Source organism: Mauremys reevesii, linkage group 4 (genome assembly GCF_016161935.1).
Source record: "Mauremys reevesii isolate NIE-2019 linkage group 4, ASM1616193v1, whole genome shotgun sequence".
Classification (NCBI taxonomy): Eukaryota; Metazoa; Chordata; order Testudines; family Geoemydidae; genus Mauremys; species Mauremys reevesii.
This window is the reverse complement of record NC_052626.1, coordinates 28,519,500-28,542,547: the sequence shown is the minus strand read 5'-3', so window position 1 is coordinate 28,542,547 and position 23,048 is coordinate 28,519,500. Positions and strand designations below refer to the sequence as shown.

The window sequence follows — 23,048 nt, the reverse complement described above, 5'->3', positions numbered from 1 at the left end:
AGGCAGGCCCAAGGGCAGACTATGTAGTAATGGTCCACAGCATGGGTCTTCTAGCACAATGTAGACCCACACTTATAAACTGTGGCCACTGAAGGAGATTCTTGCTAGAGAAGAGTTTTTCCGGGTGTTTTATTTTTAATTCAGTGAATAATACTTAACCATTTCTGTTAATAAAAACAGGGCTAGAGCCAGGCTCCTACAAGGGAAAGGGAAGACTTATGGTTCCAGCTCTTTGGCACCCTTGTTTATTCCCCTGTTTGTAGGCCAAGATGGTGGCTATCATAGTAGCATTTGAGTTGCAACTGGAGGCATTGTTCTGTCAAAGGCCAGGAACCTGGCCTAGTGTAAATCCAGAGTGAGGGCTTGTCTACATAAGGAAGTTGACCCAAAATAGCTATTGTGGAGTTGCTCCCTGTTGTGGACACTCGCCTTCAGGAATAAGAATGTTGAAATACTTCAGAATCGTTATTGCTCTTTAAATGTGCACCCTACGTTGTTCCAGAGTAACTTCCCACGTGGACAAGCTCTATTGGAGTTGCTTTGGACTTATATTACTGTAATTGCGAGCGGAATGGCCCAGTTTTTTTCAGAGTTATGGTTGCAGAGCATGCTGGTAGCCTATACAACACTTGTTGATCAGGTCCAGCCTGTGCTTCCCCCAGTGCAGCCATGTGGCCAGGGAAAGACTTGCCTCCGAGTGTAACTCACTGTTAGTGACATCGTTGGTTAATCTGTAAAGTGCTTTGGGATCCTTCAAGTTGAAAGCCACTAGGAGAATGAGCGACACTAGGGCTAGACTCCTGCAGTTCAAAGCACATCCCCAGTGGGCATTCTTGTTTACCTCGCCTAGATGCTGATTAGGGAACTGTCTGAGCTTCAGATGAAGTGCAACAGAATACAGGAGAAAAATAAGCAGCTGGAAGTCAGTATTAACCACGAGAAAGGTCACTTCAGATATCAGGTAAGTTCAGAAGTGCCCCTTCTGTTCCTTCCAGCAGAACACAAGCTATGGATAAAACAGAGGAGACACATACCCTAACTGAAAAGACTGGCACACGAGTGAGATTACAAACATTCAGGGCCTGATCCTCCTTCCTTGGAGGCAAGTGGGGGAGCTGGCAGCAAGATCAGGCCCAGAATTCATTAACTTGCCCATTGTTCTAAGATACACAACTCATCACTCTTCTTGGTTTGCTCTCCAACTTGTCATTTACTTTCATCTAGTTTGTTGTTTGCTGTTGGCTAAACTTCCAAGTCAGGGCTAGTCAGCGGGACCGTTGTGTGAGTAAGGAGCTCTGGGTTTGGCCCTTGGTTCTTAAACGTCAATTCTTTCCAAAAGGACAATTGGGTTTCTGGGCAAAAGGACAATTGTAGCAGGGTGGTTACCCTGCTCCTGCCCTGAAGGGCTTAAAACAGCCCTTGGGGAAGGCTGTGGCTGGGAGCTACTAAGCTGAGCTGATTGGGAAGTGGCTGCAGCTGGGCCATGCCCCAATCAAGCCCCAGCTGGCTTGTATAAAGAGTCTGGGAGCCAGGAGCTCAGCAGTCTCTTTCAGTTTGTAGTGGGAGATGGGCCTGGCTGCAGGGAGCTGGAGACAGGGTACCTGAGTGAAGCAGGGCTGGAGGAAGGCAAGAGGAGCTGGGGAGCTCTGGCCTGGAAACCCCCCAGGGGTTGAATGAGGGCTAAGTGATGACTGGCAGTAGCCAAGACTGTGGCAAAGTGGGGATAGTGGGTGGGGGTCCCCCTGGGAGGGGGAGACACAGAACTGTGGGGTTACTGCCAGGGGGCAGCACCCCAGCTAACAGGGCACTGGGGTCCTGGGAGGGACGTGGGGGCCAGCAAGTGGTAGTGGGACACCAGCCTGCAGAGGGTGCTCCAATGGCTGGAGAGCTAATTCCTGGAGATGACCAGCAGGAGGCACCACAGGGGTGAGGCCCGCACATTAACACAATGTTAAAGCCAGAAGCTACCATAAAACCTGCAGCAACTTGCTCCAAACACTACCTCTTCAGTGGTTTCTAGGGATGGATTCAAGCCTTGTTTACACTGAAGGTTTGCCTCTGTTACAGCCATAAGTGACTAGCCACTGGTATAGCTGCACCACTACAAACCCCTACTGTTGCCAGGCAAAGAGGCTGTGGCCATTGCAGTCTAGCCCAGTTTCAAGCAGTGAGTTTAAACTTCAAGTAGCTTTTCTTGTCTGCTCTAGGAGTTTGTACTGGTGAAAATGGCTAGTCACTGATTGTCTAAACTGGGGATTTCAGTCAAGGGCCTTAGGCACAATCCTTTCTCCATACAGAGAAGTTTTCTCCCAACCTAGCCCCCAGCTGACACCTAGAGAGATTTTTCCAGTCCAGTCCTGTAGACACACTGTCTTCCTCCCACTCCATGAGTTACTACCCAGTTTTCCCCCTCTCCCTCTTGACCTTTTCTCCCATCTCCCTCACTAGCCCCTCCCAGGGCTCCCTCTGGTTTCCCCTTTTCCCCACTCATCCCTTCATCTTCTTAGGTAGCACTCCTGCAATGCCCTACGTCTGGGCCTCTGCCTGCCCACAGCTGCCACTTAGCCCAGCACGTTCTCACTAGTGCTGCTGCCTCTCATCACCAAGTGGGGCAGCCACAACAGCAAGTGGGAGCCGTGCCATGGGCTGGGACATGACAGAGAGCCCAGGCAGGAGGCAGCACGAGCTTGTGGGAAAATTGCTAAACTCTGCAAGCCTGGCAATCTGGAGGGACCCCAATCTGACTAGCCCCCTGGGGGAGAAGACATCTGGGAGGGCGGAAAAGCAGTTAGGAGGGGGATTCTCAGGTGTAGGATGGAAAGGCCAGTGTCGTTCTTAGCAGTTGCTGAGGCTGAGGGTTATACCTTGTGCAAAGAAGGGCACAAAGTGAGGAGGGAAGAGAGAAGCTTGGGTAGAACAGAGGGGCCAAGAGAGGGATGTAGGAGGAGATGGGGGCAGAACTATAGGCAGCAGTGCAGTTGGGTCACACATTGAGGAGAAGCTAGATCTCACAGCAGAATTGTTACCCAGCCAAACTCCTGTGTAGTAGCCTTGAGAGACGTTTCCTCATGCAGGTTGGCAATCCCAGGCATACTTGTGCGCAAAGTGTTCTATGGGGCGAAATTCACCAACGTCTTTTATGCCTTTGCAGAGTCAAGAGCTAGGCAGCTTGTTGTTAGCTATCGCCAACCTGGCTGAGCAGTGCCACATGCAGCATTATGGCTCCTTGCAGGAAATGGAATGGTTGTCAAAGCTGGACATGATCCAAGTAAGTAACAAACATTGCTGTGGCGTTAATAGAAAAGCTGCTCAGGACAGCAGGGTGCCTGCTGCTAAGGGAATACAGATTGTATAGGCAGCTAAAATTTAAGCAACTCTGATGTCTGGCTCATTCAAGGATGGATGTTCTGGAGCCTTCTAGCAAACGCAGTAGTGCATGTACTAGCAACATATGTAGAGGTTAGTTATATACACAGTGGGAGAGGGCACACTGCATAGCCGCTAAAGCCTGGAACTGGGAATCGGGAGATCTGAGTTCCGTTCCCAGCTCTCCTAATGACTCACTGTGTGACTTTAGGCAAGTCACTTAATGGCTCTGTGCCTCAGTTTCCCCACCTATAAAACTGGAATAATATTTCCCTATCTCTCAGCCATTCCACTGCACACCCATAGCACTTAGCCTGTTCTTGGTTGTGAAATTGGGGCTTGGCGCCATTGTGCCCGTTGGTGGTTAGAGTACATTGCTGAATGGGAGCGGGGTGGCTGTCGTGCTCTGGGGACCAGCACAGCAGCTTGTCGTTAAGGTAAAGCAGGGGAATCACAGAAGCCTGCAGTACCAGTAGTGCCAGGCACAGCTAGTCTTGGGAACCATTACTGAAATACCAATACTATCTGCATTGCAATGCAGGGGTTTTGGACCATGTGGTACTTGCAGGTTTTCACCAGAAACACTGTGTTAGATTGTCAGTCCTGCTTTTTCTGCATGACAATTTTAAACAGGCGCTTATAGTTCAGACAAGAGTGTAATTTGTGTGTGGAACATCCTGAGTGTTGGAGTCATTGGAAAGAATTGGTACAATTGATTTGCATTTACCATTTAAATGACAGATTAAGCCCCCAGTTTAGCCAGATTCTGAAGCATGTGGCTAACCTTAAGCACATGAATAGGCCCATTGACTTCAGTGAGAATACTCACATGCTTTAAATTAGGCATGTGTTTAAGTACCTTGCTAACCTGGGGCTAATGAGCCTAATCCTGTATCCCTTACTCAGTATATCTCACTGTGGACAGAGTATATAAAACTGCTGCTTAGTTTCATCAAAGGGACTATGTGTGTGAGTAAGCGCTGCAGGATGGAGCCCTTCCATGAGTGAATGCCTGCATGGAAGAAACCTCTCTTTTTATACTAGGAATTCATTTTGGAAAAAAAGCATATCCCGCAATTAGCGACTCAGCCTGATGAATCTGGGGCCTTGCTATCTAGTCTTGGAGACCAAACTCAGAGCAGAAAAATGGGAATCACCAAGAAGAAGTTCCAGATCCAAGTTCCAGCAGGCAGTGGTGGTGTTATACAAACTCCTAAAAACAAGGGGAAAGTGTCAGTGTGACACTGTTTTGTATTAATGTGTTGCAGTTTCCAAAGCAATGGAAGAGAGGAAATATGCACGCTTCCTCAGACTTACTGACTTTTCTTACTGTGAAATGCTTCTTTCTAGTGCCTTCATTTTTAATATTTGTGTCTTCCATACACTCACAAGTTTGGCAATGGTTTACACAATTCCTGGACTGTAACTCAAAAGGCAAAAAGCCAACCAATAATGCAAACGAAAATTATGTTGGTTTTGCTATATGGATGTAGGATTAGTCCATTACTAACTGTGGGTTTTATCCATGGCACCTCCAGTGAAATTAGTAAGGAGTCATTTGTGATATTCCATTCTTTGACTAAAAAGTAAGACTAAAATAGATTCAATAAAACATATTGGACCACAATGTGAGAATAGTTAATTTGTTGTTTGTAAAACATACACTGAGATCTTTATCTGAAAATTGCAATGTAAATGCCAAGTGTCATTATGTTGCAATGTGTGTTTTTCTGTGGGCTTGTTTGAAATTACATCTGGGGACAAGTTCTCAGCTATACTGATTTACGGCAGCTGGCCCGAGACTTTTTCAATGTCGTCACAAGGGTTTCAATTCCCTGTTACCAAGGGGAGAAATTGAAACAGAAGGTACAAAGTGACTTAGCTGGAAAAGCTAGAGGAACTCAATGCTGATAACAAGAAGTTCAGGACTAGGTTAATGGTCTTTGACTCAGTTCAAGTATAATATGAGTTTAATAGCTCAAACATTCAGATGCTTTCTCATGGTCAAGTCTCCCGTGACACCTAAGGAGTTAGCCATCTAATAATGGCTTACATGGAGGGGGACCATTAATATTATTATATTTGTATTGTGTTTTTTCATCCCATCCTTCATCTATTGCTTGTCTTCTTTGATTGTGAGCATTGTTACTTATTGTATTACCATTTGTTTATTGTTATAAGTTACTGTGACATTCTGTGAACATTCCCTTACCTTAATTGTGAGCTCAACTGTGAGAAGTAAATTTATAGGTCCAGTTATTATAACAGAGCCCGAGTCATGGACCAGCACCTCATTGTGCTAGGTGCTGTATAGACACAGAACAAAAATTGCCCCACTGCACCCTCTTGGGAACCAAAGCAAGGGCTCAGTTTTAGAACCTCAAAGATTAATTATCCTCAGCTCGGTCTCACTCCTTTCCCAAAACAGAATCATTGCTGTGTGGTGTTCTTTTAAGAATAAAAAAATTACTGCTTATTGTTGAGGTGGGAAATTGGTCTTGTGGTGAAGGTGTGGGAACAGAACTCAGAAGAGCTGGGATTCTTTTCCTGGTCCACCACAGCCTTCCTTTGGGACCCTGAGCAAGTCAAGTCACCTACCTGTGCCTCAGTTTCCCCATCTGTAAAATGAGGCTAATTCTTCCATTAGGTGTAACTCAATCATATTTGTAAAAATGCTTTGAGAGTCTCAGGTGCAAGGTGATACGGTTACATTAACTGGGATTATTTATCACGGGTCAGACCACAGGTTAGGAGCTTTGAAAAGAAGCTCTCAAAAAAGACCTCTACTGCATGACTGCCCCAGAACACAGTAAGAGGGACATGGGGAAGTCAAGCAAAGCTGTACAGTAAGAGTCTCTTAAAGGGAAAAAACAAGTGGAAAGAGCTGGGGAAGGAAAGCATTTTCATTGCCTAGTACAGTAGAGGAATGCTTCAACAGCAGTTTGTCCATGTGAAAATCTGGCCCGCCAGTAATTCTACCAAAGTCCATGAGCTGTGGGGCAACATAAAAAGGGGCAGTCAGGCAAGTTAAAGTTATGTGAGGCTTAATTTACCACAGTAACGTGCACTCAGCTTCACCAAGACTTTTAAAAAATCCAGAGTGTAGGCTTTGTACACCTTATTCATTCAGGCCTCTTTCTCCACTCTCTTCTCCTCTCCACCATGGGCAGATAGTCTGCATTTCCTTTGTGTATTACACCTTCCACATCTCCCAGCATATCCATACAAAGTTTTACAAAGGAGAAAACTGATGGGTATCTTTTTATTGAAAAAGGTGCAATGCATCTCTCTTTGCACTATACAAACTAGGACTCGTCAAAAAAATTCCCATCCAAGCTGTTTTTTGATGAAAAATTGAGTTCTTGACCAATTTGAATTTTTCACCAAAAAATTAAAATTTTTGTTGAAATATTTCAGCTACAAACCAAAATATTTTGGCTGAAAATGGGAGTTGTAGCACCTCAGAGGCGTTGCAGTTTGCTCCTCACATCCCCTTTCTTCACTTTATCTCCCATATTGCACCATAACCAGGAACTCCATGATGCACAGCTTCTCCTCACCAAGAAGGGAGATCATGGAGCATTACGAGTACACGTCAAGAATTTGATTTTTATTACAATTTTGTGGGATAACATTGACGTTTATTTTAAAGCATTTTTAAAAATTATTTTTTATCAATTTAAACTTTCACAGTTGCAGGAAATGGGTGTGTGTCACACATTTAACAACAGTAGATGTTCAGATTCAAAATGTTGAAGCTTTAAACCTGTTAAAACACAAATTGTCAACAGCACATGTCAAAATATACAAAGTAGATATGCTAAAATCAAACTCTAATAAGTTCTCAAGGGGCATTCTTCTTACCTTGCCTATCTGTACATTTCTATTACCGATGGAAATATTTTTTGTTGGTTTGTATGTGTATGGTGAGAGCGACATTTACTGAGATTTACCGGTAAAAAAAAATTCGGAGCCTAATTATGGGAGATGTAGTGCAGCTGATGATCCTGGCACATAGCAGAGCAAACTACAGCTCCCAGGTGGTGCCACAGTTCATGTTTTCAGGGAAAATCTTTGAGTTTTCAGAGGAAAAAAATGAAATTTCAGAGAAAGCAGAAGTTTTTTTGTTTTCATCAGAATTTTCCGGGGGGGGGGGGGGGGAATGTGCAGATGAGCTCAAATGGTGAATTCTGGGACATATGAACTGTAAGTGAGACCAGAACAGGGCTTAAATTCTGGGTTTTGTGCTTAGTTACACCCTTATAAGCTGAAGTGATGGTTATCCCAGATTTACACCAGTGAAACTCGGAATGGAATTTAGCCCTTAAAACTGCAACATCATAAGTCCTGATTCTCCTGGCATTACATGTGTTTAGTCATTTACACCTGGACAAAGTGGTGTAAAATGCTACCAAATCAAAGTGCAAAGGGGGTGTAAAATGATGCCATTCTGATCTGGATGCGTCCTACCTCAACTCTGCACAGCTATAAATAACTATGCGTGCAGGGGAGTGGAGCATCAGATGCACAGTAATATATACAGTCCTGTTATAATAATGAATGTTGCATTCTTCAAGGCCTCAGCCAGTTCACAAATGGTGCAGGGACAGGGTGTGATCTGGGAAGGTCTGATGGGTGTCTGAACCTTGCTCCCACGATTCCCTCGGATGCTAACAGGGATCCTACAATATGCCGTGAAGGTTGCCCACAATGCATTGTGAAGGACTCAGAGATACCTGCACACACTATACCAGCTTACATCAATGCAGTGTGGCCCTGTGTAGACACAAGCATGCCCTGGTGCACAAGTAACAGTGTCAACACACAACCCAAATAGCTGCATCAATTTAGTTGAACTGATATAACTTTCTTTGGCAAAACTTCTATGTGCAGACAAGGCCTTGGAAGAAGTCAAGTGAATTACACCAGCTGAAGATGCTGGTCCCAAGCATTGATCAGTTATGTTCTCAGTTAATAGCTGCATAAAGCAGAGTTATTCCAGATTTACACCTGGGGAAGAGATCCCAGAGTTTGGCCGTCTGCCATTGCCGATGTGTTTACTTGTTTTGAAACTGTGACTGTCAAGTGAAATTAAGTGGATTTCTTAGCACATTTGTCATATTACTTGTGTGTACATTTTCCAAGCAACGTTTCTGCAGTTATAATTAAATCGAGAAAGCCGCATTTGTCTTGCCTTTTCAGACTTAATTAAAAACAACGACAGGAGCTAGAGCCTATAGTTGAACCATTCCCTACCCTTCCCTCTCCCACTGCTTCAGCTATTTCTATGTGCCTGCCGATTGGGGTGATCTTATTATTACTACTTTATTCTACTATTTTGATTGATTGATTGACTCTACTATAGAAATGTAACACCACCACCAAATAGTTCCCCTTTACTCCGTTGCAGTAAAAAGATAAATGAAGATAAATGCTTTCTAAAAAAACTGTAAGGCACTGTTTCTCTGCCGCTTTATGCCACCTGGATTTGTGGAGAAATCAGATGCGCCGGCCTTAAGGCTGCTCTAACTTATCTTCTGGCTGCAATGTCCTCTTAGGGGTCATCTAGGAGGGTAGCTGGAATACAGTGTGTTTTGCTCCCACTTCCTTCCTGACCCCCACCCCCTCATCTGTATGTTGGGAGCAGGAAGAGGAGGCTGACAGTGTTGTTCCAGCAGCTCTCCACCAGCTGAAAACCCACTTATGAAGCTCCTTTTTGCCAATGGAACAACTTAAAGGGGCTTCAGTACAGCTGAGAATTGGGCTCTTTGCTTTGTTTCTTTTTGGTGAAAATACAGTGAACTCAAACTCCTGAGAGACACTTGGGAGAAAAGCTCTCTTTGATAAAGATTCAACACTCTTTCCCCTTCAGTAAAGCTCTGTGGAATCCCTGTTTTTGCTGGCGGTTTCTCTCGGGAGAAGACAAGACTTGACACTCCTGCTACTTCGGTGGTAAAAAGCAAAAGCAATTCTTCCAGGTTTCTGTAACAGTGTGGTCTACCCCTTTAAAGGCCATGGGGCCTGGAGCCAGACAGCCCTGTTCTGAAGCAGAGCCTCTTTAAGAATAGGTGTTTGGACCTGGTAGTGATTATCAGACCCAGCTGGGAAGGGATCAGGTGACTGCCTGATGAGCATATGATTCCTGTAAAGATAGAAAGAGGTGAGTTTGGTAGTGGGCAATGGAGCTGAAGGAAGTAGGTTAATACCTGGGTAAGGGGACTGGTAGGTGGACTTTCCAGTCTACTGGAGGAGTGGGGAAGTGCTGTCAGGAGCTGGGAGGCTCTGGTAAAGGAGCTGCTGAGTCAGGTGAAAGGTAACTCTGGTATTTATGTCAAGCTATTTTATTTTAGGGTTTGCTAATTATTGCTGATGTCACCACTAAATGGTGCCTTAAAGAAAGGGCCTGAGCAGACTCTTAAACACCACCCTTAGCCTTCATTGGCTAGGGAGATGGGCCAGCAGCCTGCATCTTATATATAGCTTTGCTTCCTCCTTCTCCTTTCTTCCTCTTCTTCTCTCCCCCACCCCCAGCACTCAAATGTTTCTCTCTCTTTTTTAACTCCAGTTAATAGAATTGTTTCTCCTTTAATGGATTATTGGTAGAGGCTGGTAAATGTCAAATTTTGAGGCTGCTCCATCATGTGAAAGGGTACAAGTTAAAAGAAGACAGATTCCCTCCCACACACACCAAAGTCCAGCAAAACTTGTTTTTGTGTCTCAAAAGTGCTTTGTAGAAAGCTTATTTTAACACTTTGTTGGTTCCCTTCTCCATTGGTGAATATGTTTACACAGAACTATCTTTGCTAGAGGGTCTGCTTTCCACTTTGGTGTATAGGCATCAGTAGATCCCTTAAAGAAGGGTTGAAGTAACTAATAATATTCTAGAATAGTATTTTATGTGGGACTTCGTACTGGTAGGGATGGCACAGTGAAGTGGCGATCCAAGAAGACTTTGATGGCATTAGCCAAGTTATTTGGATTGATACTGTGAACTGTATCTCAGGGGTGTTCAGAACCAGGATTTGTTCCGTGCCCATCTTTCCTACTCATGGCCGATTTGATCAGACTCTGTGTGCAATGCCCTGAGTTGTTTGACTCGGAAATGCTGGTATAAAAGTGCATGCTGTAGAAACATAGGAAAAGTGCAGGTCATATGTTCATCCTATGTCAGACATTTCTCTCCTCTTTGCTAGGTAATTGTCAGGATAAGAAACATCATAGCTGAGTTTATCCATAGAACAGCGGAAGACTAATTTGGACTATCCTGGTGGAAATAGAAATGTCAGGTAAGGTATCATCCTGATTATTGGAGGCTAAAAGGAGCTGGTTGACTCTGGGTATGTTTAAACTTATGTCACAAACTGACTTTAAATAACCATAGTGGGGGAAAAACATCAAAAATATACTAGGGGAACACTGACTCCTCTGGTAACTATATGAAATGGCATGACAGAAACAAAGGGACAACAGAATATTAATGGTAAACAGCTCAGCTGTAAGCCTGAGAGTTTGCTATACATGGCTACCCTGGTGTGGTCTGCAAACACCACTACTAAATGGGAGGGAACGTTGTCTAGTAGGCACAGGACTAGGATCCAAACCCTCTGCTCTAGTCCTGACTTCACCATAGGCTTCTGTGAGATTAGCTAATATGCTTATTCCTGAATTCAGGGAAGCACGTGCTCAAGTCCATCCCTGCTCAGGATAGGATCAAAGCAATACTTTAAGAATGCACTTAAATCCCATTGACTTCAATGGGATCTATGCACCTGCTTAAGTGTTGTCCTGAACAGGGATTGAATTGGGGCCATAACTGGCCTGCACAGCCATTTACATGGGAATAATACCCACTTCACAGAGGTATGAGGCTAAATGTAGGAACGTTGCAACATGTTTTGAGACTGAGGAAGGTGTTACACTGTTCCTGGTGGTGTTCAGGTTTGTCACTTATCCCTGCTCTCTCCCCAGTTAAGCAGAGTGGTGCTCTCTATCTGGCCTGGATTAATTGGCTCTGGCTGTAGTAGTTTTTGATTGTATCCATGTCACTGATTCTGAACATGCATGTAAGGCTTAATCCACCTAGACTGGAAGGTTTTTTTGATGTACATAGAAGAGGTCTGCTGAATGAATGGCTCATATGGATTAAAACAAATGTCCCGTCATCTAAAACTAGAAAAAGTCAGGGCAGTCTGAGCTGTGTTTGAACCATGACTGCTGACACTTTGTCACCCTGAAGAGGATGTTTGCACTATGATGATAGGTGGTTTCTGGGTTTCAATTTGGTCCCCCTTTACTGAAGCACTTACTTTATCTGTAAATGGTGGTTCCGCTGTAGCAAGTGCCTTAGCCCTAGCTCTAGAACGCTGTGCGTTAGAAATACCTGAGCTGGACAGACAGACGAGACAGGTGGATAAAACAGCGGCACTGACCAGTTAAGTGCTTTACATCCAACAACTAGGCAATCTACCTCCGACAGCTACACTCCTATTGGGGTGAAGGTTTTTTTTGTTTTGTTTTTTTCTAATCCCGATAATGATAGCAGAAGTAGCTGCTTGTCACCTGAAATCTGCATCATGGGAATGCTGGAATCTAACCAATCCATACGGCAGGGATTTACTCATAAAGAACAGAGCTCCCAAGGGTTTCTATAGTAATGCGATACTGAGCTAAATGTAACACATAGATCTTTTCCTAATCTAGTAGGGACTGTTGTAGGAAACACTAAGCTTCTCTGGGACATCACTGTCTCCTATTCTACAAACATACATAAATCTGACCATGCTTGAAGTACTGTGTGAGCTGCCACAGGCAGTTTAGCAACAAACTGAATGGGGGCTGGGTGTGGGTGCTTGTGGGGCATTATGTGACATTGGAGAAGAAAGATAGTTAAGGCACTGCACTGAGACTGAGAGCTGGGTTCAGTTCTGGGCTTTGCAATTGGTTTCCTCTGATCTTGGGGAAAAGTCACTTTTAATCTCCGCTGTAAAAATGGGGGATATGAGGGGAAGAGAGAGGTTCTTGTCTATGGAGATTGTACATACAATGGGAGCCTGATCTTGGTTGTGGGGCCTCTAGGCTACTGTAATACAAATATAAAATAGTAACAAGCAGAAGCATGTTCTCTGGAATGGTGGCTGAAACATGAAGGGGCACTTGAATGTTTAGCGTATCTAGCCCATAAATCCCTTGCAACGCCAGCTAGAAAAGTGCCACGTGAACGCCTGTTCTCGCTTTCATGTGACGTAAATAAGTGGGCAGCATTATCTCCAGTAAATGTAAACAAACTTGTTTGCCTTAGCGATTGGCTGAACAAGAAGTATGACTGAGTGGACTTGTAGGCTCTAAAGTTTTTTACATTGTTTTGTTTTAGAATGCCATTATGTAACACAAAAAATTTACATTTGTAAATTGCACTTTCACAAGAGATTGCACTACAGTACTTGTATGAGGTGAATTGCACTGTAAAAAGATTTAGTATTTTTCAAATATTTGTAGTAATGTGAAATGAGCACTGCATACTTTGTATTGTGTTGTAATTTAAATCATTATATTTGAAAATGTAGAAACATCCCAAAATACTTATAATTTAAATTGGTATTCTATTTTTAACACTTAAATTAAAACTGCAGTTAGTCACAACTCAAAAACATTTACTTGATTAAAAAAATATCTGATTAATTGACAGCCCTACTAAGTTTTCATCTTACATACCCTTCATAAAAGAAGTTAAGAGCTTAATGTGGTAAAGCTCTCCAAGCACTCACTATCCTCACCAGTAGTTAAACCTACTGAAGAGTGACGGTCTCATCAGTACCGCAGGCTATATGGTCCAGACATAAAAAGAAATCCTTTTTCACACCATATGCGATTGGAATGCATTGCCATAGGATGATGCTGAAACCAAGAATTTAGTAAGATTCAGAGGGATTGGAAGTTAATATGAATAACCAGACTATCCAGAATTATAACTAACTCAACTGGAAGGAAGATAAAACTGCTGGTTTCAGCCCTGAAACCAACTTCTAACTATTGAAGATTAGGATGATACTTTCATGGGGGCAGATTATCCCACATCTGCCTGCTGTGGGATTTCTTGCACTTTCCTCTGATGTAGCTGACACTGGCTGCTGTCAGACAGTATGCAGGACAAGATGGGCCATTGGGCTGATCCAGTCTGGCAATTCCTATCTGAGTGAAGTTAGAATTCTGCCATGGGATACTGCAAAATATTGAATGCCCTCAACCCCCATTGAAGAGGTTTGCCCCATGCATGCAGGCAATGGGCAGTTTTCACACCAATATTACATGGCTAAATAGGCTAAAGATGTCTTCCTCAGCAAGGTCTTAAGTGTCTTTGCATTACTTCTGAGTGTCACATGGTACACTTGCATTTCTTAGTGGGGTCTCAGTATTGGAGGCAATTAAATATAGCGCCTGTTTGTCCTGGCTTAATTAAATCCATCCTATCTGTAGTTCTAACTTTCAACTCCCTTTTTAGGTATTTAAGGAGGACTCTTTCCCTCAGAACTGAGGAAATTACTGAAAACAAATTAAGGGTACCTTTAAAATTATGCACTAAGTGAATTAGGACTAAAGCTTCATGAAACTAGGCACTGGCTCTATAGAAAAGCTTTCTTTACTTTACCATTCTGTGGGATAAGGTCTAAATTCTACTATCTGGTAGATTCCTCATCCACATACTGTCCTGGAGTGCTGCTGTTTGCTTGGGGATGTTACCAGATGTATCTGTAACAGTATACATATCTAATAGCTTCCTGATGACTCCATAACTAATCAGCCCCACCACACTTCAGTTATTCCACCTACAGGCTCTAGGAAGACTAGTTCAGAAAACATTTCTTTAAGGCACTGACAAGCTGGCAGTGTGTGACTTAATGGTGAAATGTATCCATACACGGAGCTGGGAGAGAAAAATGGTGCTAGAAATTGCAATACAAATAGGTGTGGGGCTTGCTTGAATAAAGGCTCCTACAATGGGCAGATACTCTGTCTCTAATTGAGGAGCTGCACCAAATCCTCAGGATCAGGGACATCCCTAGGTGGGTGCAGGGCCTGGCACATAGGTGCTGAGTTTCTAATCTGCTGGTGGGTGCTCTCCTGGCTCTGCCTGCACCCTGCACTCTCACTCCCCTCTTGATGCTGCAAAACATTGGATCCGTGGGAGGCGCTGATCGGTGGGGACCTACTAGTGGACAGGAGCTGCTGGGGGAAGGAGAAGGTTCTGGAAGGGGGCCTGCCAGTGGTCACCACCCTCCTCCATGTTGTCTGCCTGCCTGCTGCTCACCTCCCCCCATTCCCCACCTCACCCTGCTCACCCACCTACCACCTCCACGATTTTATCCAAGTGTGGGGCCCCGCAAAGCACAGGGCCTGGGGCTGTTGCCCTGATTTGCTGTACCCAAGGGAGGGCTCTGCTCAGGATCAGACCAGTCATGGATCAAGTTAATCGTGTGGGGAAGAGTTGGTTGAGGAAGACAGGATTGATGAAGCAATCTAGCCGCAAAAAGCAGGAAGTGAGTGAGCTGCTAAAATATCCTTGCTTCATGGCATGGGCTGCAGCTGCTCTGGGATAACTGTCCAGAATGTCCCACAACACACACTTAAAAACACGATTATGCAGAGTGCTGTGGAAGATGCAGAAAAATTGCTGTACAGACGCAGTCAGAACCCTGTAACCTGTTCATGTGGTTACAAAATCACTGTTCCATCTGTAATGTGGATGGATCCTAAAGTAACGGCATCTGTCTCTGCTTCATTGCAACGCTTCTGCCTATCCACCTTCCCCAGCACTGCTTCTGCCTGGCTTCCAGAGACTACACCATCCTTACACCCAGGCGCAAAGATAGGACAGGGTGAGGTGAAGAGCCAAAGGGAGGGACATGAGCACTGTTCGTGCAAAAAGCTTCTGAACAACGTGAGACCCATTTCTTTAGCCTAAATGCAGAATTATGAAACAGAGGGGAAACAATGGCATCTCTGAGGTCAATAAGAGTGAAATAAAAGTGAGGCAGCAAATTTGTGGGTTGGCTGGGACTTTGGGGTGACCTTTATTTCAATAAGCAACAAAGAGGAACAAATCTAGGTGTAAGCGTCTGGGCTTTTGGCATCTCTCTAGTGCGAAGGAAGAAGGGCTGGGGGAGGGTTTATTACACTGTGAATTAGTAGTCACCATTGTTCTTCCTGGTGATAGGTAGGGCAGTTTTTTTCAGTCTGATCCAATCCACTGTCTTGCACGCTCAGTGGGGAGAATACCCACTAGTGCAGTGGGTCTCAAACTTTTTTACCGGTGACCCCTTTCACATTGCAAGCCTCTGAGTGCAACCCCCACAATAAATTAAACACACTTTAACATATTTAACAGCATTATAAATGCTGGAGGCAAGCAGGGTTTGGGGTGGAGGTTGACAGCGTGCGACCCCCCCCTGTAATGACTTTGTGATCCTGAGTGGTCCCGACCCCCAGTTTGAGAACCCCTGCACTAGCGTGCTTGTCTTCTTTCCCAGCCTATCTACTCCCCGTAGTCCTGAGATCTGCATTTCTTGGGCTAGGAACAGATTTGCTGATGCATTTGTGCCACCTAGTGTCTGCTCTTGGTGACTGTCAAAATGTGTTTCTTCCTAAAGAACAGTCCTTGATCATGATAACGAAGTAGAAGAGACTTTGGAGAGCTGGCTTCCTGGGAGTCGGGGGGGATTTGGTCTCTGGCTGAGCACAGAATTCATGTCATTTAAAGGGCACTGTTAAGGTGAAACTTAGGTGACTTGAAGAAAAAAGTTAAAAGTAGTTGCAGGGATCACATGCTCTTGATTCTTCCTGCCAACGTTGGTGTTCTTTTGTTGTATCTTCCTGTTTTGTTTGCAATGTTTTCCCTCCTCTGTTGAAAAGAATAGAGCAAACTGAATGGCTACAGCAAAAGTGCTATCAAATGTATAAAGCAAATAAACTGGAATAACAGATATTTTTTTACCCTGTAATCTCTTTCATGTTGCTTTTAACTATGCTTTGGTTTCTGCTTCTGAGAATCGGGGAAGGGCAGAATTCTTGCCTCACACATGTTGTGAGGCCTAATTCCCTAATGTGTGAAGTGCTCTGAGATCCTTACACGGAGGCCCAAAGACTCGCTACAAAAAGGGGTGGGGAGGCTGAAAGCGTGTGTGATTCTTGACATGAACCAAGTGTACGGTGGTTTACTACTTTTTTTACCTCCTCTTCTCAATCACCTGTCTCCACTGTATCTTGGCTCGCTGCATTAAGCTAATTGAATCTCTGAAATTCGTCTCTGGCCTCCCTACTGAGACGATAAACAAGTTTGCTGGTGGCTTTTGTGGTGTGGGAACCTGTCCGCTGGTAATTGGACTGAGTCAATTAGCTCCTTTTTCTCACACACCACCCAGCAGCCATATTAGATAGTAACAATTTTAGGTTACTAGACTGTATGCTCTTTGGTGCAGGGACCTAGTATGTGTGTTTTGTACAACACCTGGCACAATAGCCTATGGTCACCATTGCATGACTAACTTTAGTAAAAGTAATAATTAGTAATTACTATAATTGAACTAATGACCTAGTCCAGTTGTTCTCAACCAGGGATACATGGTACATCTAGATATTATTTGCCTAGTTTTACAACAGGCTACACAGAAAGCACTAGCAAAGTCAGAACTGAAATTGCATCATGAGAATTCCATATAAATTTGTTTGGGGATGGTTACAGTACACGTGAAGTCGCTAGGCACATTCCATCTGTGTTGCCTTTATATTCATAAGTCATTAAAAATCTACCTTGAGGAATAATGAGTTGTGTTAGTTTCTCTTTTGCGGACACTACTCAGCCACATTACATCTGTGTTGAGTGATGGGAAGTAGCGATCACCCAGAGCCCCAAGAGGACCCTGATGTGAGCCCCCCTAGGGCTCTGACGTGTGCCTCCTCCTGCATGAGATTTTGGTTAAAACAAACTAGAATGATAGTTTTATATTACAGCACACATCACCTGGATTAAAAGCTGGCTAACTGATAGGTCTCACAACGTAACTGTTAACAGGAAATCATCATCATCAAAAGGGTGTGTTTCCAGTTGGGTCCAGAAGGGCTTGGTTCTTGGCCCTGCTATTTAAGATTTTTATTAATGACCTGGAAGACAACATAAAATCATCACTGAAGGTTTGCAGATGACACAAAATTAGAAGAGTGGTAAATAATGAAGAGGACCGGTCACTGGCATAGTGATCTGGATTGCTTGGTAAACTGGGCTCAAGCAAATAGTATGTGTGTTAATATGGCTAAATGTAAATATATAAATCTAGGAACAAAGTCTGTAGGCCAAACTTACAGGATGGGGGACTTTATCATGGGAAGTAATTACTCTGAAATTTTTTTGGGCAGGGGGGAGAGAGGGTGTTATGGTAATGATCAGCTGAATATGCGTTCCGTGTGATGCTGTGGCCAACAGCGCTAATGCGATTCTGTGATGGAAAAACAGGGGAATGTCAAGTAGGAGTGCTGAAGTTATTTTCCCTCTGTGGTAACTGCTGCTGGAATACTGTGTTTAGTTCCGTGTCCACAATCCAAGATGAACGTTAACTAAATTGGAGAGGAGGTTCAGAGTAGAGCCATGAGACTGATGATTAAAGAACTAGAAAACATGCCTTATAGGCGCTCCATTGAATTTTAGCTTAACAAAGAAAACGTTAAGGATCACAGTCTGTAATTACCTACATGGGGAATAAATATTTAATAATGGGTTCTTTAGTCTAGCAGAGAAAGGTATAACACAACCAATGTCAAGTTGAAGCTAGACAAATTTAGACTGGAAATAAGGTGTAATTTTTTTAACATTGAGAATAATTAATCATTGGAACAACTTACCAAAGGCCATGGTGGATTTTTCCATCCCTAACAATTTCTAAATGAATGGATTTTTTTCTAAAATAACCTTCTCTAGGAATTTTTGAAGTTCTGTGGCTTTTGTTATACAGGAAGTCAGATTAGCTGGCCACAATGGTCCCTTCTGGAATTGGAATCTATGAACAAAGTATAAACCAGAAAAGAATTGGGCCCAAAGTTTCAATTGTACTAATTATGCTAATACATACTGACTCTTCCTGTAAATTTAAATAAAGGAAATATTAATAGCCATGCAATGTGATCACATTCAGATTATTGTGTGCGCTCACGTTCCAAATTCGTCTTCCAGAGGACTGCAGGTGAGATGGACCCAGCAGTTAATCATTGTAACAGCTAATCCTTCAGTTTATTGTGGTAGACAACTCTGACAGAGCTGTCACAGTCTGCTTAGAATATGGTTTAGAATATGCACAGTCAACTTTGTCAGTGGCTGGGATAACACCAGTGTTTTTCACAGCAAATAGCACTTTTTTTAGAAACATGAAGGTTTAACTTCATGTGGGGAAGTCTTTTGGACTATGAAGGGAGCCTATGGGCAAAACCAATATCCACAAAGCCTTGATAAATGTCAGTCATAATATCAATTTGGGATCTATTTTCTAATCAAGGAAGAAATTACCTCCCATCACATGATATATCATCATTTGAATACTTCTAAATCTGCATAGTTTTCCCTAGTAGATTTTTTGGCTTAAGTTATTTAAAACTACAGGTGACTTGAGCACCCATCCTGAGACCGATTTAAAGGGGCCTCACTTTCACAGCTCTGTGGGGCAGGAGCTGGTTTTGTGGTGGTGGTGGTGGTGGTGGTGGTTGTTGTTGTTGTGTTTGTACCAGGCCTAGCACAGTAGGATCCTAGTTTACGACAGGGGCTCCCAGGCACTACTGCAATACAAATAAATAAAGTTTCTCAGAAATTGGTGAAAACAGGCAACCAAAAACCGAGGCACCAGAAATCACTGAAAATTTAGGCCTTTAGTTTCATGACAACTTTGAGAAATTTTGCTGCTAACTGAAAACCAAAGCAGGAAAGATACTGTTATAATGATACAATCACAACGCAATATACTTTTTCTGAGTTGCTGCCTCTTCTTCTTGGGAGGTCATTTGGCATAGGAGAGCATGTGTACAATGCTTGTATGGGCTGGGCACTAGACTTCTGAGGGGAGAAACTGTACCATAAATCCAAGTGCCCAATTTGCTTTTCAAAGCTTATAAAACGGTTGTAAATTTCAGTGAAAGGAGAGCAGAAACCTGTATTTATGGCATTGTTTGTTCCCAACAGGGAACAAATGCTTCAGTGCTGGCTGTTCTTACACCTCTTAACCTAGCCATGGGAGATTTTAACCTGATGCAAGCTGAAGTTTGGTCTGATCACACCAATATAAGAAATTGCTTCATTAAAGTGTAGGAGTAATAGAGAGCTTTTGCTGACTGGCAGTGTGCACGCCATTCTCAGTCAGACCTCGGTATTTTTAGGGCTTGCAAATAATAAGCATTCTGTGAGTGCATATGCCCTTTCAAGACACTTCTTATAAGACATTTTAGAATAATAAAAAAATGCAAACATTTCCTTGGTTTGTGCGTGGAGAGCTGCAGCTGGCTACTGGTAATACCCATACTTCTGAATATAGACCGGCTTGCTAGGATAATTGAAAGACCCTTCTACTAACAAAGCCACTATCACTAAACGTTATTAAATGTTTGGTTTTTATACTGCACAAACAATATTTTAGAGTGCAGGATAAAAGCTGCCTGATTTGTTTTAAAAAAAAATCTTGTTTTTCACATTACAAATAGCAGGTCTTTAATTTCCATTTTTTGCTGGGGAACTGATGGGATTGTGATTTTCTGAGACAGACCAATAACTGTTGTAGTGGGTTGATGAACCAAAAAGTTTAAAACAAAAACTGTTCTGGGCTGACATGTTTTGAATGTGAACATTTTAATGTGTGTAAAGAAAATGGAAGGAAATTTTGAAATTGTTTTAGATAAAAAAAATTGAAATTTCCATTTAAAAATGTCAACTACAGATTTAGACTTTTTTTTTAACACACTATCAGTTCAACAAAACCAACAGGAATTCATGAAATGTTTCAGTGGTCTGCACCTGTAAAAATTTGCCCCACTCTAATTGTGAGCCCCAGAGACTAGAAGCTGGATAACTTAGTGAGGAAGAGATCTTTTTTTCATACCCATTTAATCCAAACTCTTGACAAACAGGAGAAAAGTCTGTGTGGAAGATTCAACACCTTGAGCCTTTAATTGAAAATGGTTAAAAGCTCCAACTCTCCAGCAAAATAGGGACAAGTCTTGATATTCCTGCTATTTTGAGATTCTATAAGCAGGTTTTTGTTTTAAATGCTGAGATCTTCCTGGTTTGCCTTTCAAAGCATGGAAGTAGAACTTCCTACCAATATTTATTTACCACAATTTCTCAGCAGAAGCAAACAGCTCTGTGGGTTTACTTACTGCTTTCAGTAGCCTCAAGGATTTTGTGACAGGAACATATGCAGCATTGGGAATAGCATTGATTAACTGCTCTGGCAGTTCAGATCGTCAGGGGCTACTCACTTTTAAAAAACATACCTGAGACAGTGTTGCCTAGTGGATAGGACACTGTACTGGGCCTCAGGCAATCTAGATGCTAATCCTGGCTTTGCCACAGGTATGCGGAGTGAACTTTGGCAAGTCATTTTGTGCCTCGGTTTCCTCATCTGTAAAAGGGGTACAATGATGCTTGCCTCCAAGAGGTAGGTGGTGGTATATGACCTGATTTAAAAAATGAATTTCCAAATGTTTTGATGGATGGGGCGGGAGGACAAATTTTCCAGTACAATTTGTGTGGACAGATAGGTGCACTGGTGATCTTTCAAACTAGGACTAGTATGATGACATGACATAAAAGCACATAGCAATTTTTCCCTTGATATGTTTCAACAGTAGAGCTCATTAATTGGAACAGTCTCCAACTGGCTGGGGCTGAAGTCTCATCACTTGAACTAGTCTGGAAAGGATGGCCTGAATGATGCTGAGAGTTATTTTCCATTCTAATTTCTGTGACTAGACAGAGGATACTCCCTACCATAGTCTGACAGTGTCTTTATGTAACCATGTGCATGTTCCATATGATGAGTGATAAGTCTCAAAGCTGTTCTTGAAATGTCTCCTTAGTTAAGATTTTATTCTGGTCAGGATTAAGTCCTCCCAGCTAAAAATTGCCCTTCTACAGACAGCTCCTTACATGTGTTGGCATTTTAGGCACTCTGTTTAGTTCATGTAACTTCTTCCCACTGTTAGCCAATCACACTGCCACGATCAACGTGGATAACTTAACTAAATACCTTTACACACTTTTTTTTGGAAGTGACTTCAATGTTCAGCTGAAAGATTTAAGCCTGAGTGTTTCCTTAAAGCTATAACCTTCTCATGGGAAAACTAACAGATTCTGGCCTTAGGCCCTGCCTTCACTAGAAAATTGTACAGCTTTATCTAGCTCAGTATAGTTGAAAGTGGCACAACCTCCAAGTGTGGACACAGTTATACTGGCATAAAGGTGTTGATAGCAGTATAGCTTTAGTCCCATAAGTGGGATAAACTATACTGGTATAACTGTGTCCACCTTAGGGTTTGTTCTGGTATAACTACAGTGTTAAAGACCCCTCCTAACCAATGTAGTTATACTGGTACAAAAATGGAGCGTAAGCCCAGCCTAAAAATCAAATTTGCTCTGCTTTCCCTTCATTCTTTATTGAAATCAGGATCTGTATCCACCTGTTGTTGCTGTATTCCTCACCTGATGGCATTAGCCTGTTGGTAGCATCTCAGTTGGTTGCCTTGGAAACTACAGCTTCAGGTAGGGCATGAGCTTCTGCAGCAGATGAACTCTTAAGGCTGGGTACACTACAGACCTGTATCGGTATAACTTTGTTGCTCAGGGTGTGGAAAAATCCACACACCAAGCAATGCAGTTATATCAACCTAACCCTATGTATAGACAGCGTTCTGTTGGTGGGAGAGCTTCTACCACCTCTTGAGAGAGGTAGATTAACTACGCCGATGGGAAAGCTCTCCCACTGGCATAGGAGCGTCTTCATGTAATACTCCTGGGGGAATTCTGCACCAATGCGCATGTGTAGAATTCATGTCTGGTGTAGAAAATACTTTCTGCGTTTTGCCCACTGTGGGGCCAGAACAGCTGGCTGCATTTATCACAGCACCCTGCCCGCGAAGCCAGGTTAGGAGGCATGGGTTGGGGGGATGGGAGGACAGATAGAGGCACAAGGGGCTGCTGTGGGGGGGATCACAGACTGGGGTTCAGAAGAGCTAGTGGGGGCAACAGACTGGAGTAGGGGCTCAGGAGCTAGTGGGGTGACAGCATTGAACCCAGGGCTAAATGGGCCACACTAAGACAGGCGCAGATGTGCCTAAATGGGAGAGGCTAGGGGTCAGTTGGGGTCTACATGGGTGAGGCTCCCCAAATCCCTAACAATCCCCCCCCCCCCCCAAACAAACAAACAAACCAAAAACCACCCAACAATCCTACAGATTCATTCTCAGGCTTCGTCCCTCCCCTCTTCCTCAGCTCCTCCATAACCCAACTCTCCCAGGCCTTTGCACTGCTTCTGCAGGAAATATGTTTCTGTATTGTAGTTTCAGTATTAATTTGCCTAGCAAAGAATCCATTTGTCAAAAAAAACAAAAAATCCTGAATCTTTGTCTGTATTGTTACAGACATATTTGCTGACAGATTT

The 23,048-nt window shown here is 43.2% G+C and overlaps 1 protein-coding gene and 1 long non-coding RNA gene across 5 annotated transcripts in view; one reads left to right on the top strand and one right to left on the bottom strand.

The window, feature by feature from the left end:
- CCDC197 (coiled-coil domain containing 197) overlaps nt 1–12,623 on the top strand; it is a 45,769-nt gene extending 33,146 nt beyond the window's left edge. For 3 of the 4 annotated variants that reach the window (XM_039537009.1, XM_039537007.1, XM_039537008.1), the window contains 3 exons: nt 851–961; nt 3,152–3,268; nt 4,411–8,540. In XM_039537009.1, the coding sequence (XP_039392943.1) occupies nt 851–961; nt 3,152–3,268; nt 4,411–4,608 (426 nt within the window). In that variant the 3' untranslated portion in view covers nt 4,609–8,540. Of the gene's footprint in view, nt 1–850; nt 962–3,151; nt 3,269–4,410; nt 8,541–10,559 lie in introns of those variants that run through there. The other variant, XM_039537010.1, reaches the window with a different exon arrangement.
- Nucleotides 12,624–15,419: 2,796 nt separating this feature from the next.
- Nucleotides 15,420–22,219, bottom strand: LOC120404451. The gene is made up of 3 exons (XR_005598001.1): nt 20,884–22,219; nt 17,170–17,520; nt 15,420–16,261 (listed from the first exon to the last, which is right to left on the bottom strand). It is a non-coding gene; the product is annotated as an uncharacterized LOC120404451 (long non-coding RNA).
- Between the last annotated feature and the right edge of the window lie 829 nt (nt 22,220–23,048).